General features: G+C 35.0%; 1 protein-coding gene across 6 annotated transcripts in view; it reads left to right on the forward strand.

Annotated features, from left to right (window-relative positions):
- Nucleotides 1–14,027, forward strand: part of LOC123553895 (fibronectin type-III domain-containing protein 3A-like) — a 197,439-nt gene that overhangs the window by 39,416 nt on the left and 143,996 nt on the right. For 5 of the 6 annotated variants that reach the window (XM_045343621.2, XM_053548683.1, XM_053548682.1 and 2 more), the window contains exon 2: nt 784–1,659. In XM_045343621.2, coding sequence (XP_045199556.2) covers nt 825–1,659 — 835 coding nt within the window. In that variant the 5' untranslated portion in view covers nt 784–824. Of the gene's footprint in view, nt 1–783; nt 1,660–9,014; nt 9,168–14,027 lie in introns of those variants that run through there. The other variant, XM_053548686.1, reaches the window with a different exon arrangement.

Here is a 14,027-nt window from a genome sequence, read left to right on the forward strand (position 1 = left end):
ATCCTCCTAATAGCAGAAATTTTTAAGAACAGACTATCTTCACATGAAGGATGTTTTAATAAAAGTTCGAAGCAAATTTTATTCAGATAAGGTTGTGCATCTGTGCACTTTCAAAAACTGTATGAGGAGTTGAACACACCAACTTCCTCCACTATAGCCTATGTTGTGAAATTAAGAAAGGGCCATAATTCTAGGAAAAGTAGCGACAGAAAAAAGTCCATTATTTATGATCATCTTCACATCAAGGTCCTTCATCTGTGAAATGTTCATGCATATCCTTTCAATAGTGTTTTAAGAGTTAGACACACAAGATTTTTCTTTCTGTTCTATATAGCAAAACTATCAGTGGGCCATAACTGCAGTAAAGAAAGTCACAGCAAAAGTTCCTTTCTTTATGGTCATCTGCACATCAAGCTTGTTCATCTTTGAAAGTTTGAAGCAAATCAGGTTTATAGTGTCGGAGGAGTTGGACACACAAGATTTTGGGACATACGGACGTACATATTGACATACGGACAGCAGCAACACTATATATCCTCCAAATAAATGTGGGGGCTTAAAAATATGTAACTGCATTTGATTTTTATCTTGGGTATATACCCCTGCTAAATATGTAGCAGGTACATATGTGATTGTTATATGTGTTACTAAATGCAACGCTGTGGTCATTTTTGTTATGAATTTGAATCTTATCCCTGCCTGTAATATTTTGTTATGATTACTCAGTAAAGATAGTGAAACAGGTACCTGTTCTACTTATATAGATTTGCTCTCTATTTTCAGATGATAGACTATGAATAGAAAAATGTTGCTCTGACAGCAAGATGTCTACTAGCGAGCAGCCAGTTATTGAAGAAAGTACAATTGCAAAAGAAAACGGGTGTGATGACGTTGAAAGTTTAACCAACGGAGAATCCGGAATAGAAACTGATACTGAATATTCATCAATTAACACTGTGAACGAGAAGTCAAAAAATATGAGACTTAATTCAGCAGAGGACAAAACTTCGGCAAATTGCATAGAAGCAGCTATCAATGCTAAAGAGAATCATGTTGATTCAAACATGAACACTACGTCTGAAGAATCAATGGAAAATGTGAATACAGACACTAGTTTGGTTTCTGATGAAACCGTAGGTTCCCAGAATTCAGTGCACGATAACGGAATTAATTCAGATGGCATGGAAGCCCCGTCAGGAAACCAGTTCTATTCGGATATCCAACAGGTACCGGTAACGCTAACCTCCACAATATCTGACAGCAATCACGTCACGATGTCGATGACAATGCAACCAGATGGCCAAATGACTTTTACCTCTACTGGTACTCCTGCTGGTGTTATGGGACCGTCAGTTCCCCATGGGACCACAACTGCCATGCCGATGGCAACAATGGCAGGATTTGTACCTGCAGGGCCACCAGTTGGACCTTGTCATCCAAATCCCCCACATCAGCTTCCTGGAGCAGCATCACCAAATCATCAAAGTGCTTCACCAGTTACGCCTCCACAGTCTGGAGCCAGTACTCCTAGCCCCAACACTGGTGCAGTGAGTAACGGAAACCAGGGTACTGGGCACCAGCAACATGTAGTTCATGTGCACATCAGTCCAGGAGAGACATTCACTGTCAGAGTTGATGACCAGCTACAACATATACAAGGTAAGCTTTATTTCTATGGCATTGTGTGAATTTATAGACCTTTTAAAAATCTTTAGACATGTGCTTTAGTTTAACTAGCCTGTGTGAAATATTAAATATTTGTGATATGGCAGGTTGTTATTTGAACATATGCTGTGTCCAAAAGTTTAGTCACATTCTTTAAGAGGCAGCTGGGGGAATCATGCCAGGCAGGGATATCACAATGTTTATATTATACCCAAGGGAGCTAATTGGGAGATTGCTTAATTCTCTTTCAGCAAAGAGCTTAGCCTCCCTTGGAACAAGTTCTGTTTCAACAACAACAACCCAGAGGGGGGAAAATAATTGCTCAAAACTAACCCTGGCAGTAAAAATGGAAGCAAAAATACGACTTCTGTTCATGTTAAATTGAAAATAATTTGATTTGTTTATCCTTAACTAGAAGAAAATCTAATGTAGATAGAAATAAAAACACCAAGAGACAAGTAGAAATTGCTCTTCAAAAAGATTTTTTTTGTTTTTGTTTCTCGTTGTTTTGATTATGATGGATTGTGTGATGTTTTTGGATGCTTTTTTAGATAATGAAATTTGAACTTTAACAGGGAATTTATTCATGCATTATGTAAATAGCATGAATATTGTTCAGCATGGATTATCCAGCTTCATTTTCTGTACATGTGAATCATTTCTTTGTAGTGTTTTGTTTAAAAGTGCATGTAGACTTTCAAACAGTAGAACAAACTCTTTCACCACAGACCAGACTTCAACTTTTTGCAGTAGTGATTCAGAACATCTGATCATTTTTTTCATTGGGAATTTCTTGCAGAAAATATAAACAGATTTTCTGTTTTATCAGTAGGTAAAAATTTTAAATGCACAAGTTCGTGTTCTCCAGAAATAGCAGTTTTAGCCCATGAAATTTAAGGATGACAGATGAGTGTCGCTTAAACTTTAGTGGTTTTGATCATCTTATCCATTTCATTTGTGGATTTCAAACTGGAAAGACAAGTCTTATTTTTTTGCTGGGATTTAATTTGCTTGATTGGTGCAGCCATAAAATCTGTCAAGTTGAGGCCTTGTATAATGCTTCAGAACATACAATTATTTCAAACTTTAACATCTATGTTCTTTACCCTGGACATGATTCTAGGACAGAAAAGTGCCATATTTTACAGGAATGTGAACTAGATCAGTGGGTAGGTTGTTGGCCGAAAGAAGGGAGTCACATTAAGCAGACATGTGTGATTGTTTATAGTGATAATTAAACAAACATTCTGATTATATGCTTCATTAACTTACCTGCCCTTGATCATTGTTTTGGAAGGTTTATGTTACCACAATGACTATTGAATATCTGTTTGTTTTAAAGCCCCATGATGAATCAAAGAGAAATTGAAGGCTAGTTTTGATGACTTAAAATGAGAGTTTTAAAATGAGAGTTTTAATGAGGCTCTGTGCTTAATATTTATCCTCCGCCGAAGACGGAGGTTGGAAGCAGCCAATCAAATACTTGAGTTTTGAGACTGGTCTCCAACTTAACACTGTTTTCTGTCATGAGTCTTTCCTGGATGTTATGTCATTTTTAGATTGCATGAAATTGTAATAAAATTAAGCAAGTTGTAGAGTAAAGAAAATTTTTTGTAAGGTCTCATCGGAAAGAGACTGAAATAAATGTTAAAATATGTAAAGTACATGTGAAATAGGTCAGCACAATTATCTTATCAAGATTGCCAGATTCCTTATCCATTACTGATCAGTTCTTAAATGTCAGATATCTTTCTGCATGATTTACAATTTTGTCTATCTTTCTTCATCTAAAATACATCAAAACAAGATGGATCAGGCTGAAAAACCTACATGCTAGATTTTTTGCATGTGGTGTGTTGTTTGTTTTGCATGAGGCTATATGGGTTATAAACAAAAAGATAGCTTTCTATCAAAGGTCAAAGATCTTTTTTCTGTAGAGTTTTGAGTTCAGTTTTTTATGCCTCCTACAAAGAAGATAAGACAGTGGGTACATGGGTTAGTGCCATGTCTTCTTTGCTGAGTGCTTAGAACTCCTTTATAATTACTCTGCAAAAATAAAATATAGACACTTTGTCCATTAAACTTTTCCAGATTGCTGTATTATATTGTGCAATACCAATGTGAGCACTGTAAGAATAACTCATCTTAAAGTTGTCAACAGATCTCACCGAAACTTTCAGAAAGGTATTGGTATGAATTGAACTTGTGCATATTGTCAGGACATACATGTACCTTGCCTGGTTTAGATGTTGTGGCCCTTTGAAAAGTCACAAAATGTTGTGTCTTGTAATACAGAATGATAACAGTTTTTAAGGGACCTTGGTAGCCCGGGTAACAGAACTGCATTGCTTTGCTATTAAGTGAACATAGGCATATTGTGAGGATAAACAAGTACCACCATAATTTGCCACATTAATGCAGAACGGTACCATAACCTTCTTTATAATTAGCAGCTCATGGTAGTACTTTTTGCATTAATGGGGCAATATTATAGCCCTGTATAAATGCTCCCTCTTCCAACATCACAGAGAGTAAGGATTCATTACTTCGTTTGTTCATATAAGTCACTATGCCAGTGGCACACTCAGTTTTAGTGTGACCCAGTGATGGTCTAGAAAGTAGACTATTTGGCAAGCTTTGTCAATGAGATATCATCCAAGTTTTAGATTTAGTCTTCCATGCATTGTTCTTAAATATGTTCCTGGCAGGATCTCAGTAAGGCGGCTTCTGCCATCCGAGTATTTTAATGAAATAATGGCACCACGAGGAGCATCTGGTTTTCTGTGAACCAAAACCTTAGATAATGATTGAAAAACCTGCCGAAAAAACCCAACCTGAAACAACATGGATCAATTTAATGTATGGATTGTTTCACTGTGGTTAAGAGTTGCCTCCCTTCAATTAAAAGATTATGTCTGCCAAATTGTTTAAGAACATGTCTAGTTTCAGGAACAGACATCTGTTTTAAATACAGTCTGCTGTATTTAACTTACAGTGAAATTATGCCAAAACTGGTTTGTTTTAGTGATAGTTATTCGTACTTGCATTGGTAATTTAGTACAACTTTTAGTCTTTATGTCAAAATTCAGAATATTGCAGTTAAATACTAGTAAGATGTTCAAAATGTAATTGCAAATTAAAGATATGTAGATTTATATTAAAACAAACAATTTAATTGATTTTTGACAATTTTCAGTACATGAGTGTCTTGAAATCTCATTCTCTGTATTGTTCAGGTTATAACCAGGACTAAACTAGGAAAGCGGAAAAGTAATAACAAAAAAGTCTCAGTGAATTTTTTAAGTGAGTTTTATAAAGGGCAAAAATTATGATCAATGTTTGCCTTCTGTTGGAACAGAAGTAGTTTGGAGATATATTAGTTCTAGGAACTTGGTGGGCTCATTGAGATGAGGTCATAACCACATAAGCAGAACATGGTGCAAAATAGACCGCAGCTATTATGATTCAGTGCATTTCCTGTTAGCGAAATTCGTGGAATGTCAAATAAAAATAATTGTCAGAAACTACACATGAAAAAGAAATTGTGATAAGGTACAAAGTGACAAATGAGGCATTGAAATTGTGATTGTCTTGATGTGAATATACCAAGTGATGTCATCTATTGAAGAGTTAATCACTCTGATTGATGATAAGCTGTAATTAATTGACGTGTTTAGAAATATGCGAAAATAAAAATGTTCATTTTAATCAATTTATATTAAATCTACAACCTATAATAACTTTAAATCAGGTTGCTGTGAATTTGACTTGTTCGAAAAACATGTGACTCCTTTTAGGGGCTGCTAGAAGAGAAAAATAAAAATAGAAATACATTCAAACAACTGTCGTGAACAGTTGAATCACTCTTCATCACACTTAGTCTTCCACATCATTATAAGGTCTCTTCCCAAGTTTGTTCAAATGGGTGCACTTGGCCAAATTAGGGACAACTAGAGCTAAAAATGAAAAAAAACCTTAAACAACTTCGCGATCAGCTTCATGGATCTTATCAAACTTGGTTTGAAGCATCATTATAATGTTTCTCCCATTTTCAAACAGAGGCACTTTTCTGGGATGCTAGAACTAGAAATAGATATGCCTTTAAACATATCTTCTCATAAACTGCTTGATAGATCTTCATCAAAGTTGGTATGTGGTATCGTTATAAGGTCCTCTCTTCATTTTGGTCAGTGGGGGCACTTTACCACGTTTTGGGGGCACCTAGAGCTAAAAAAAAATTAGAAATACCTTTAAACAACTTCTCATGAAGAGCTTGAGAGCTTGATAGATCTGCAGCAAACTTGGTCTGTAGCATACTTATAAAGATCTTTGTTAAATCTTTTTCAAGTGCTTGCACTTGGCACTTTTAAGGGGCCACTAGAGCTAAAAATAGATGTATTTATGAATGATTATCTCCCTTGAACTGCTTAGTGGATCTTCATTAAACCAATGGTTTGTAGCCTCATTCAGATTGGCACTTGACCTGTTCTATTTTTTTTATATTAAATAAGATTTTCAGCCTCTTCTGTGTGTGTTCCTACATGGTTAACTAGCATCACAAGCCTAGGAATGGTGATCTGCATTGAATTATGGTGGGAAGGTGTAAAGGTCTTGTATTTTTAACAGAACATTTTCACACTTCATTGGTTCTCCACATAGGTTTTCTGACAGATGATGTTGGTATGAGGAGTAAGGTGAACAGATGGAAATACTGAACACTTCCACATTGCAACCCCACCCATCAACTTGGAACAGAAAAACATTATAGTATTGAACCATTTATTTTGACTCACCATTTTGTTTGCTTCCCATGACCTTTACATTCTAAAAATATTTCAACCAACCTATGGGGTTTTATATGCATGCATCATGCACTAATGTATAATTTATAAGATATGTTTACACATGATTCAGTTGTCCTTGAAATAATAAAAAACATTTTCATTCATAGAAACCAAGTCACATGTGATCACTTATAATGTCACTTATAATTAATTGGAGTCGGAACCTGACACTTGGAAAGACAAAAACAAAGTTCAGCCAATTATTTGTTGCTGTTTTCATTTTACATTTTCGACATTTTCCCTGAAGCTTTAATACCATTTTGATGTTGTAGACAAAGTATCAGGTCACTGGTGGATATCCTGGAGATCATATACTATTATATACCAGTACTGGGTTTTCAGTTTGTAGTTAAACTTCATCGTCTCAGAGTTTATATAAGGGGGGACAACTGTGGCAAAACTGAAATGTGAATGTTGTAAAGAGGTTGTTGCTCAGTAGAAGTTTTCATTCAAAGTGAATTTAATGGCAGATGCTGTTAGGAGAGGTTATACATGTTTGTTTCTGCTTTTAAAACAGTTGATAGGAGGCATGGAAAATGATGAAAGTGCGTGATATAAAGTACAGCTAAGTTCCTTCTATTTTTTATCAAATTTCAGTAGTATGACTAATGCATATACTTTATTGACTGTAAGACTGTTTTTATAGATGAAGAAGTCTTAAAAACTTAGAAAAATTCTTTCTTTTGTGTCTGCTAATGAAATCTTTTTCTGAATTTTTATAAATTGACATGAATCTTGAGGCTAAGTAACTGCAACCTTCTCTATAGTGGCCTACCGACTGAGCTAACCGGCTATATGACCCAATATGACATATGAATTGTAAATATCAAAAGTCAAGGCTACAGGTAGATGAACTAACTGAATGACAATTGATTGCTGGACACGAGAACGAGGTCATAATAGGTTTTATCAGATCCTAAATGGCTTGCTGTGAATTAGAGAGTTTTTATTATGGTCCTTATTCATAACAGACACACAGTAAAACTGTCATTATGGTATATAGGTCTGGTTTTGGCATTAAAATGGTTGTGAGTAAGAGAGTTACAGAGGCTGCCTGTAATTCAGGATGTCTCATTATTTATGCATTTCTTGCTATATGGAGACATTGATCTGTGTCAGATTGTTCTGTGAAATCATTTTAATAACCATGGGCATAAAATCCAGGGTTTTGAGCAAAACTTACTATTCAAGTGGATGTCAAACCATGAAGATGGAGCTAATCAGTGATTTAATATGTTTGACCTTATAATAGAACTCAGTGCATTTAGTCCCCTAAGTCAGTGAGTGAGTCATTGATCAAGTGAGTGCCAGCCAGCCTGGGCCAGCCTGGGCCAGCCAGTGAGTGTCAGTGAGTGAGTCAGTCTGCCAGTGAGTGAGCCAGCCAGCAAGCCAGCAAGCCATCAAGCCAGCCAGCTGAACTTTAAGAAAGCCAGAAAGCCAATATTTACATTATAACTATTAACTTAAAATTGCAGTAAGCATATTTTATCTTACAATCAGCATTTTCTGTTTTTGTACTTTTCATTAATTTTAATGTGAAAGAAATAGTTTATGGCTGATCTTTTGATGTTATCATTTACATGTTTGATAAACAAGTGTTGCCCGCTAATTTCATGGCTGATGAATTGTAATTATGTAAAGTTATGTTTATCAAAGGGGAGTAATTATTCATATAATTCTAGTCAGTTGCATCTGCTACCATCATTATCAACATGATTTTTGAATGAATTTTTTGGTCTAGTTTTAATGAAGCAAATTATCTTTGGTTGGTAAAATTTCTGGCAGATAGGTGGGTGTAAGAAAGTTTTATTTTACCTTCATTAAGATGTAATATTCTAACAGTTTCATTGGTTAATTAAAAGGTGGTCATGTGGTCCTGTCCTCCCCCCAGACATGACCCTCCACAGACATGTGTACGTAATAACCGCCGCCCCCCCCCTCAACACACACACACTTTATCGTATTGACCCTGTGGAGGCTTTTAACAAACCAAATAATAGTATTAAAGAACAAAACATTAAAATCTATGTAATAATATCTTGGATCATCATCGTCCTTGTGGTTCACAACAATCATCATCAGTTCAACAACATCAGATTTATCATCATTGTCATTGTCTTCATCATGGTCGACACCATTATCGTTTCTAAAGTCTTTGATAAAACATAACTGGTTCATTTTGTAAATTTTATACACTAGTTCACTAGTTTAATATGTCATTTCTTTATCTTATCATATTTTGTTTTTAATATATTATTGTGGTCAGTAGTGTATAATGGATCGGTCATGCAGTAAACCTGTTGACCTCATTAAAGAGAGCCTGACCTCTCCTCTGGTATTCGCCTCTGCTTTATGTATATACTATAGAATCATGTGATAAGTAGAGTATGTAGGTATAGGTTATACAACCATCCTGTTCAGACTGTATATTTTTGTGTCTCCTTTACCATATTTTGAATATATCGTGACCAATTATATGTGTTTTAAATGATTTGTTTAGCTTGGAGGAATGTTTCTTGTTGTTTGTGAACTGGTAACATTAGTTTTGCCGAAGTGTCTGTGTTTTTGAAATTTTATGTGGGAAACAGAGTGAGCTTGTTGAAATTAAGTGGATTTTAAATGCCGATTTTCATGAGAAACTACAATCTTTGATAAAAGGTTTAAACTTTTCATTTCTAGGTTGTGAGTTTTTATTGTGACCTTTTGTGAATGTTTATTTCAGATGTTCTAGTTTCTGTGTTATTCTTGAATGTTTGTATAATTGAAAAACAGTTCTGAATGAGTTTCCAAGAGAACACTTCTGCATAACTCTTTAAAGGTATTTGCAAAATGCTTGATACTCTACACTTTATAATTTAAAATGAAGACTAGATACTTTCTTGACAGTTGGCTGAACCAGGGCTTTTTCTAGGGTTTTGGGGGAAAAGGCCCCTGGTCAAATTGGGAATTTTTAACACGGTAAATTGTCAAAATTGGGAAAATGTATCGACAGATCAAGTGAATTTTTAACATAATATTATAATTATATTAGTTTAAATCTTCAGTTTCAAGTTTTACTGGTAGACATTCAAATAAATTATAATTTTAAAGTATTCCCTTGTTAAATTTTGAGAATTTATGTTTTCAGAATTGTTCCAATATTGCCCCCCAAAAAATACAGTAACTCCTCATTTGTCCTGTTTAAACTTTTGTTTACAGTTTGTTTTCACCACAATTATAACTGAATTTTCCAAAAAGTAGTGTGGCAAAGTGCATGTATGTTCAAGTGAAAAAAACTGGGTCATGAAAGTATGTGACAATTGATTTTAATGGTATAAAAACTAGCTGTCAACATGTTTTGGGTACTTGATTCAACTAATATTGATGTTTTCATGCATTTTGAAAGGTTTTTGCCTACAAATCATACATTTTTTAGCAAAATCTTGTAATTTTTGCCGAGGTTGCAGACGGTGATGTTACTAAAAATAGAAACAAGTTGGTTTTTCCAACATTTTGTTTGATTTCATTGGCAAACAAAACTTACTTAGCAAGAATTATCTTTGAATAACAAAAAAATAACTGATTTCAGTTGGGAAATTTTTCTTTGGATTGGGAATTTTTTGCTCCAGATTGGGAAAAATGGAGCATAATTTGGCATTGGGAATGGCAGGTGGAAAAAGCCCTGCTTAACTATTAAAAAAGGAAAATTAATATGAGGTTAAAGGTCACTAATTCAGATCCTTCTTTTGTTTCACATAAAAATTTTTTTAGCTCACATATGCTCATGCGAGTTATTGTGATCGCTCGATGTCCGTCGTCTTGTCAACATTTAGCTTGTGAATGCGATAGAGGCTGTATTTTTCAATTGATCTTCATGAAATTTGGTCAGAATGATTGCTTTGATGAAATCTAATTCAAGTTGGAATATGGGTCATCTGGGTTCAAAAACTAGGTCACTAGGTCAAATCAAAGAAAAACCTTGTGTATGCGATAGAGGCTGTAATTTTCAATTGATCTTCCTGAAATTTGGTCAGAATGATTGCCTTGATAATATCTAGGTCAAATTCGAATATGGATCATCAGGGGTCAAAAATTAGGTCCCTAGGTCATATTAAAGAAAAACCTTGTGTATGCAACAGGGACTGCATTTTACACTTGATCTTTATGAAATTTAATCAGAATGTTTGTCTGGATGAAAGCTAGGTCAAGTTCGAATATGGGTCATCTAGGATAAAAAACTAGGTCACCTGGTCAAATTAAAGAAAAACCTTGTGTAGGCAATAGGGGCTGCATTTTACACTAGATATTCATAAAATTTGGTCAGACTGATTGCCTTGATAAAATCTAGGTCAAGTTCGAATACGGGTCATCTGGGGTCAAAGACTAGGACACTAGGTCAAATCAAAGAAAAACCTTGTGTATGCGATAGTGGCTGTATTTTTCAATTGAAATTTTGTCAGAATGATTGCCTTGATCAAATCTAGGTATAGTACGAATATAGGTCATCTAGGGTCAAAAACAAGGTCACTAGTTCAAATCAAGGAAAAACCTTGTGTATGCAATAGGGACTGCATTTTACACTGGATCTTCATGAAATTTGATCACAATGTTTGTCTTAATGACTTCTAGGTCAAGTTTGAATCTGGTTCATGTTGGCTCAACAACTAGGTCATCCAGTCAAATCAAAGGAAAAGCTTTATAACACAGCCACGTTATTACCATATCTTCATGAAATTTGGTCAAAATGTATATCTTAGTAATCTTTGGCCCAGTTTCGAATCTGGGTCATTTGGGGTCAAAAATTAGGTCACCTGTTAAAATAAAAGAATAACCTTGTGTATGCAATAGGGGCATTTTTGATTTTAAATGCATTTAACTTTGTCAGAATGTTTGTCTGCATGAATTTCAAATTATTTTATCTGGGTCACATGGGGTTAAAAACCAGGTCACCAGGCAAATCAAAGAATAAGCTTGTTTACACTCTAGGGGCCACATTTTTAATTCTATCTTCATAAAACTTGGTCAGAATGTTTTTTATCATAAAGTCTTGGATGATTTCGAATCTGGGTCACGTGGGGCCAAAATCTAGGTCACTTCGTCAAATCAAAGGAAAAGCTTGTATACACTAGAGGCCACTTTTTAGCTCCAATCTTCCCAAAACTTAATCAGAATGTTTGTTTTTATGGAATCTTGCACAAGCATGAATCTGGATCATGTTGGTTCAAAAACTAGGTCACTAGGTCAGATCAAAGAAAATACTTGTTTGCACTCAAGAGACCATATTTTTGGTCCAATCTTAATGAAAATTGGTCAGAATATTTGTTTCCATGAAATCACTAGGTCAGACATGTTTACACTGTTATGGTATGTTTCTTAGGTGAGCGACCTAGGGCCATCTTGGCCCTCTTGTTGTATCTTTATAAAACATCACTTTTTCTTACACCTACTTTTCATGAAAGTTCTATCATAAATTAATAAAAAATGAAACAAAAAAAGGGGTTGAACTGCCAATCGTTGATGGTCTTCTACCATAAAAATGGGGCATATTTTATCATGTCTTCACAGCATATCCATACTTTCTGTTTCGATTTTCAAAATTTGCCATCTTTGGAGTATAAATATGAAAACTGACCCATGCAGAATGTATCAAGTGTGATTAAATCACTTGTACTACACGAAATTGTGCAAATTTTAAAAATAGGAAAATAAGGATCTTCTTTTGCAAATTACTGCTCTTTAAATCCTTTATGCACTGAGGTTACTGAGTATGTAAACAACTTATATGCATATTAAAGGGAGGTAATTTTTAAATAGAAAGTATGCATAATGAGGGAAGATATCTCAGTAATGAAATAAGTGAGATGCAACTTTTAAAAAATAAAGGTGTATGAAATTCAGAAGTAAATAGAAAGTATTTTAACAAAATTATGCATATTAATGGAATTTTAGCAAATTTAATCTATTTAAAGGTAGATTATTCATTTATGCTGGCATACTTACAGGTCTCAAAGCAATGAGTGTTAGTAGGACCCAAAATGTCAGTATTGTCCAAGTCTCCCTTGAATTTATTTATTGATTAAGCTAATGTCTATATTAAGGTACAGGTCACGAAGAAGGTCACTTAGCCTTGCCAGACTATGAATGCTGTTATACCTCCAGATACAAACCAGGTCGTTAGTTCCAATGTCATACTTGGAGGTCAAAGGTCAAATAGCTTAACTTTGTTTCTGCTTGGTACTTTCTAAACCTCTTGGAGTATTTTGATAAAACTAGACTGTAAGTTGTTTACCTCACGAAGACATTATGTTTAGTGGACAGACACCGCAGCCTTCAGTCAAGATCACACTTTGAGGTCGAAGGTCAAATTGCTCAACATTTTGTCCACTCTGTATCTTTTTAGACTCTTTATATTATTTTTTTAGACCAACATCAGTTATTAACCTCATCAAGAGAACATAGTTCCAAAACTAAGATCTAACTTAAAGGTCAAAGGTCATATGGCCTAAATTTATGTCCGTTCTGTATCTTCTATCTTTTATGTCTTTTAAATGGCTGTGAAGATTTTAATAAAACTAACATCATTTAGTTATCTCATCAAGACCTTTTAGCCCACAACCCAGTTCTCTTGGCCCATGGTCAATGTCACACATACAGGTCAAAGGTCAAATAGCTTTATTTTATATCTGCTCCATATCCTCTAATATCTTGTCTTGATAGGTTTTCGTAAAACCAGCACGTCTTCCTCATCAGACAGTGTGCAGAGCATATGACCTGGGTCACTAAGTCCAAGGTCAAGGTCACACCTAGAGGCCCAAGATAAAATAGTTTAAATTTTTGTCCACTCCGCATATTCTTAAAAACTAGAATGAAATTATAAAATTAGCAGCAACTGTTATTATAAACCTCATCCAGTGACCAAGCTGGGTGCACAGCCACATCATAAAATCCAGGGTCAAGGTCATTCATAAAGGTCAAATCTGAAACAGCTTAAATTTATGTTGGCTCTTTATCTTCTGTACCGCTGGAAGGGTTTTCATTAAAAGAACAGCATGAATAGTAAACATGAAGACAACATGCTGAGTGCAGAACCCAAGTCACTAGGGTCAAGGTCAAGATCTTTTGAATGCCAAAGGTCATTTCAAAAGATTTTACTTTTCTTATATCAAAGCATCTTTAGGGTTGTAAATTGCTCTGAATGATAGCTGTGAGTTTTAGCATAAGAAAGGCTTTCCCAAAACTTCATAAAAGCACTCTGGAGCCCCCACTATAACATTACTTTATCAATTTTTTTTGGAAATTTCAATACAATACTGTTTTTATTAGCCCACCATCATCAGATGGTGGGCTATTCAAATCACTCTGCGTCCGTGGTCCGTCTGTCCGTCATTCCGTCCGTCCGTTAACAATTTCTCGTTATCGCATCTCCTCAGAAACTACTGGGGGGATTTTGACCAAACTTAGTCAGAATGATGTATTGGTACCCTTGTTGTGTCCCTCTGAAAATCAGACTGGTTCAAGAGTTTATGAGTGAGTTATGGC

This window comes from Mercenaria mercenaria, chromosome 7, assembly GCF_021730395.1.
Source record: "Mercenaria mercenaria strain notata chromosome 7, MADL_Memer_1, whole genome shotgun sequence".
Lineage (NCBI taxonomy): Eukaryota > Metazoa > Mollusca > Bivalvia > Venerida > Veneridae > Mercenaria > Mercenaria mercenaria.